At 33.9% G+C, this 4,487-nt stretch overlaps 1 protein-coding gene across 1 annotated transcript in view; it reads right to left on the reverse strand.

Moving 5' to 3' along the window:
* LOC101505823 (DNA mismatch repair protein MSH2) overlaps positions 1 to 4,487 on the reverse strand; it is a 10,467-nt gene that overhangs the window by 1,946 nt on the left and 4,034 nt on the right. Inside the window, exons 5-11 of the mRNA XM_004508516.4 lie at positions 3,585 to 4,139; positions 3,338 to 3,448; positions 3,103 to 3,192; positions 2,933 to 3,004; positions 2,594 to 2,704; positions 1,444 to 1,570; positions 533 to 732 (exon numbers count right to left, since the gene is read on the reverse strand). Coding sequence (XP_004508573.1) covers positions 533 to 732; positions 1,444 to 1,570; positions 2,594 to 2,704; positions 2,933 to 3,004; positions 3,103 to 3,192; positions 3,338 to 3,448; positions 3,585 to 4,139 — 1,266 coding nt within the window. The remainder of the gene's footprint in view (positions 1 to 532; positions 733 to 1,443; positions 1,571 to 2,593; positions 2,705 to 2,932; positions 3,005 to 3,102; positions 3,193 to 3,337; positions 3,449 to 3,584; positions 4,140 to 4,487) is intronic.

Here is a 4,487-nt window from a genome sequence, read left to right on the forward strand (position 1 = left end):
TCCTTAATTGTGGGGAAGAGTCAAACCATCTAAGCACCTTTTGGTGCATTTTTCAGATAAGATGAAACTATAAAAAAAAATTCAAATATTTTCACCAATTTAGAAAGTTTTTTTAATGAAAAGATCAACCCTCCTCCCAAAATGTACGTTTTTTTTTTTTAGAAATTAGAAAAGAGTAGCTTCTGAAAAGCTGCATCAAAAAGTCATTTCTATACTTCAAAACTTAGCTGAACGCATCAAAACATATCCCGAGGTACATATACCTGGATTACCTACAGTTACGTAAAGCATGCAATCATGGAATCTCAGTCAATAGATGAAAGATCGGACGACTTGTATATTGAATTCACCCAATCAACTTTAAAATACAACTCAAAATATGAGTAGCCCGATCTTCATCCAACAACCAAGATCTGCAACTAGAAACTGGCGGCAGAGAATCCAATTGATGAGGTACACATTACAAAATTCATAAATCAAATGGAGTAAAGGCAGCTGGCTAGATGAAAAAAAAAGTTTTGAAAGCATTTACCTTGTATAGCATAGTTAGCTTGCGGGTTGATGCATCAATATGTGCACTAACATGATAATTTGCCACACCAACAATTTGCTTATGTGGATCATTGCTACCATTTTCAAGGGCTAATGCAGTCAGCTCATGAAAGTGGGTTGCAAATAAAGTAGGTGCTTTGATCACTTCAACAATGTGCTCACAAATTGCCCAAGCTAGGCCTGCATATCACAATATCACATACAAACTTGTTTTAGTACTGAAATGTTTATCAAGGGATTTTGATACGAAGCCAACTGTATCCAAAACATGAATTGATAATATCTTGACACCAAAGTAAAACATTATATCATAACTCATTTAATAATTATTTTGCAGAATGTAATTCTCATCAATCCAACTATCAAACTATAAGTAGCCACCATATTGACATTGCATGTCAAATTTAAGAAAAATGGATATCAATAAACTTATATCTGTATGGTTTTTTTACTGCTCATATTTGAGAAGCATATATCAATGTATAAACTCGTTTAGGTATTTCATGTGATTAGGGAACTTTTAATCCAAAATCCATTTTGTGAAAAATACATCTGAAATTAAAAGTTATGCAATGGTGTTTCTGTGTTTGTACCAAAGAGTTACTTAATGATGTAAGATTGCTTCAATTTTATATCAGTGCATATGCTAACCCGTATATGGAAAGTTAATAAATTATGTGACCTTTTAGTTTCCTTTTTTCATCTTAAAGGCAGCAACTTCAAAATTCATGAGACCTTTTAGTTTACGTTGAAGCCATTGTATGAGTCACTCAAGATGTACAATGTGAGAAACTTAGTGTTGTCCACATATATATTCTGACAGTTATGATGCAGAAATTAAGAGATTGCAACACTAAACAATTAAAAGGAAAGCTTTAAAATGAAACAAACCAAATCCATCGTAAGTTGATGTCCCACGTCCCAACTCATCAATGATTATCAAGGACTTGTCAGTAGCTCCTTTTAATATTGACGCAGTTTCAAGCATTTCTTGCATAAAGGTAGAAACTCCACGAAGCTGGGGGAAATATATAAAAACAAAACCTCAGGATTCTTATTAGTTATCGATACAGTTATAGATTCAATAAGCAGCTTCAATAATAACTTAAAATTGCCGTTTTTACTGATGAACTTCAAAGTAAACCATATTGTTGCAACAATGGAAAACAAGAGAGCGTAAGGGTGAATATGTGTTTGAACTACACACAGATGAATATTATAAACACCAAGGGTCATATATACAAAGATTTACAGTTACTTAATAACTGTAATTGCATAATATTATACAACACATAGTTAGCTCATAATTAACCTACTTAAATAATATCTAACATTTCCTCTCTAACAAAAGCAAGTAAATCATACACCAACTTGTTGCAAAAATATATTGTAAACAACAATACTCTAATATCAACAAACAACCAAGTAAATGAATTGTAAAATTGAATAACAATAGAAAACTGAGAAGGCAGACTCCCTCCTAGTCATACAGAACTATGGAAGCGCAATGATGGTCAGACAGGGAAAATTATTTGAGATAGCACCCAGAAAGAGAAAAACGACCAAAGAAGGAGGTAATATGGATTTGGATTCTCTACCTTTGAGTTGTTAAAGATAGAGTAACTTTAGGCAAATTTTGTGATAAAATAGGAGAGTGTGATGTTTAGTATATGGAGAGAGAATCATGAGAGAGAAAACAAAATGTAGAGAGATATAGAGAGAAAGGTAAGGAAAGGTAGAGAAGCCAAATGCGAAGGAGGTAGAGACAGAAAACAAAAGAATAAATAGAATTTCCAAAATAAATTATATTTCACCAAATGACAATGGTCCCATTAATGTTATTACTTATTTGAATAAAGCATTAAAAAAGATTATATTAGAAGAACAATCTCTGTTTTATGCATTTAGATTAAAGATAACTAATCTAAATTTAATATAAAAAATCAATAAATAATTGAACAAGTTGATCTATGCCAAGTAAAAAGTAACAAAGATATTAAAATGCTACTAAGAGGAGCCAAAAATATGGAATACAACTCACTTGGCAGTCACCTGCACCAACACGAGCAAAAATGCAATCACGAACAGATATGCTGGCTTTGTCGCATGGAACAAACGAACCAATTTGTGCCATCAAAATATTCACGCCCACCTACACAGAAACCTTTATGCTAATCAAGTCTCAAACCCCAAATAGCAACGATACCAGTATCTGAATTGTATACGTAAAATAAATATCTATACAAAGAAAGGTGAGGGACCCAAATTTGATGGCCATGCCATGCTTAACATCAGCATAAAAGTAGAAAGATAAGGTCTGAAAATAATTGTAAGACATATGACAGTGATTGATTTTACCAAAACAGTAGTACAGAAGTACCTGCCGGATGAATGTTGATTTCCCGCCCATGTTAGGCCCTGTTATTATTTGAAACCAACTTTTTCCTCTGATCTGATTTGTTACAAAAAGCAAAATATAAACTCATCAGTAACCCCAAAATTTAAATGAAGAAATTTCTATTACCTTCCAAGGACCTCGTGAATACTTACAAGCTTACAATCATTTGGTATAAAATTCACCCAGTCTTGTGCCTCAACACAAGGGTGTCTGCTACCTTCTAAAATAATATCTCCTTTGTCCTATTAAAGTCAAGACGACATTGTTCAATGCCAATTATCAAAGAGTTCCACGACCATGACAGGAGAAAAATAGAAACAAAGGATCAACGCAAGAAGAAAATAATACAGTTATTGTGAGAATAGCAAATAACTATTAATGAAGTACCGATGAGGTGATGTCAGGCCTTGTATACGGAGTAGGACAACTAGAAGCCAAATCAGCAAAACTAAGTAACACATCCAATTCGGAAATTAATTCAGCTAAAGATTCGAACACCTGCAGAAGGAAAATTCTTCAACCTAGAGCAGATGAAACAAATAGCCAAAACTACAGGCATAACAACTGTGTTTTGGGGGAAAAACTCTCAATCTCAAAATTAAGCTAATCAAGACATGCTAGTAAATATACCCACCTCGGAGAAAGTTGCTGCAATTTCAACTACTTTATTAACCAACTCTTTTTGACAGCTCTTGTACTCCTCAATAATTTGTTGGTATCTGTCCCCCAGTTTTTTGAGTTTTGTGTTGGTAAACTTCACTCCATCTTTACGGGTTTCCAGTACAATAAACTGGGTGTTGAGCTTCTTCCTTATTTTCGGCTCTTCCTTCTTTGTGATTCTGAAAACATGTCCAAATTGTGTGCCCTTATCCAACTTTAATGCCTTATCCATAGGCAGATCAAGATCATCAGCAGTTTGTCTGTGCAAGTTATGTATTTGGCTCTCTAGTGATTCTTGCTGCTCCTTCAGTTCAGTTAGTTTAGAGTCATAACTTGAGGAAATCATGTATTCCCCATTCTCCAGATGATCAAGGTCAACAGAAGTTTCTACAAGCTCAATAAATTTATGAAGGCGATCGACACCGGTCCATAACTCCAAATCCTTCAAATACCTGGACTTCATCATTGAGGAAAATTGTCCATCATACCTGTCTATAGCACTTTTAATGTAAGGCAGTCGTATACTTGACTGCAATCAAAAGGAAAAAATAGAGTTAAGAAGAGGCCATGTCATTAGCCAAATATGGGCAGTACTATAAATAAACTCAATAATGTGATCAGAGTGGATGTTTAACAATCTCCTATATATATAATCAGGCAAAGGAGGGCTGGGGGACCCTTCATAACATTTTTGCTGAAATATTTAATAACAAAGTGAAGAATATGTCTGAAATTGAATAACAATAATAAGAAACCTACCAAAAAGGAAAAGAATCAAGAACCAAATGTGTGGAATGATGCTTTATCACAACATATCATTTCTAAGTCAATGAAAAAGGCTATTAATTACAAAATCTGAACACCCGAAACAGGGGGG

The sequence above is a fragment of the Cicer arietinum genome, chromosome 7, assembly GCF_000331145.2.
Source record: "Cicer arietinum cultivar CDC Frontier isolate Library 1 chromosome 7, Cicar.CDCFrontier_v2.0, whole genome shotgun sequence".
In the NCBI taxonomy this organism is placed as follows: Eukaryota; Viridiplantae; Streptophyta; class Magnoliopsida; order Fabales; family Fabaceae; genus Cicer; species Cicer arietinum.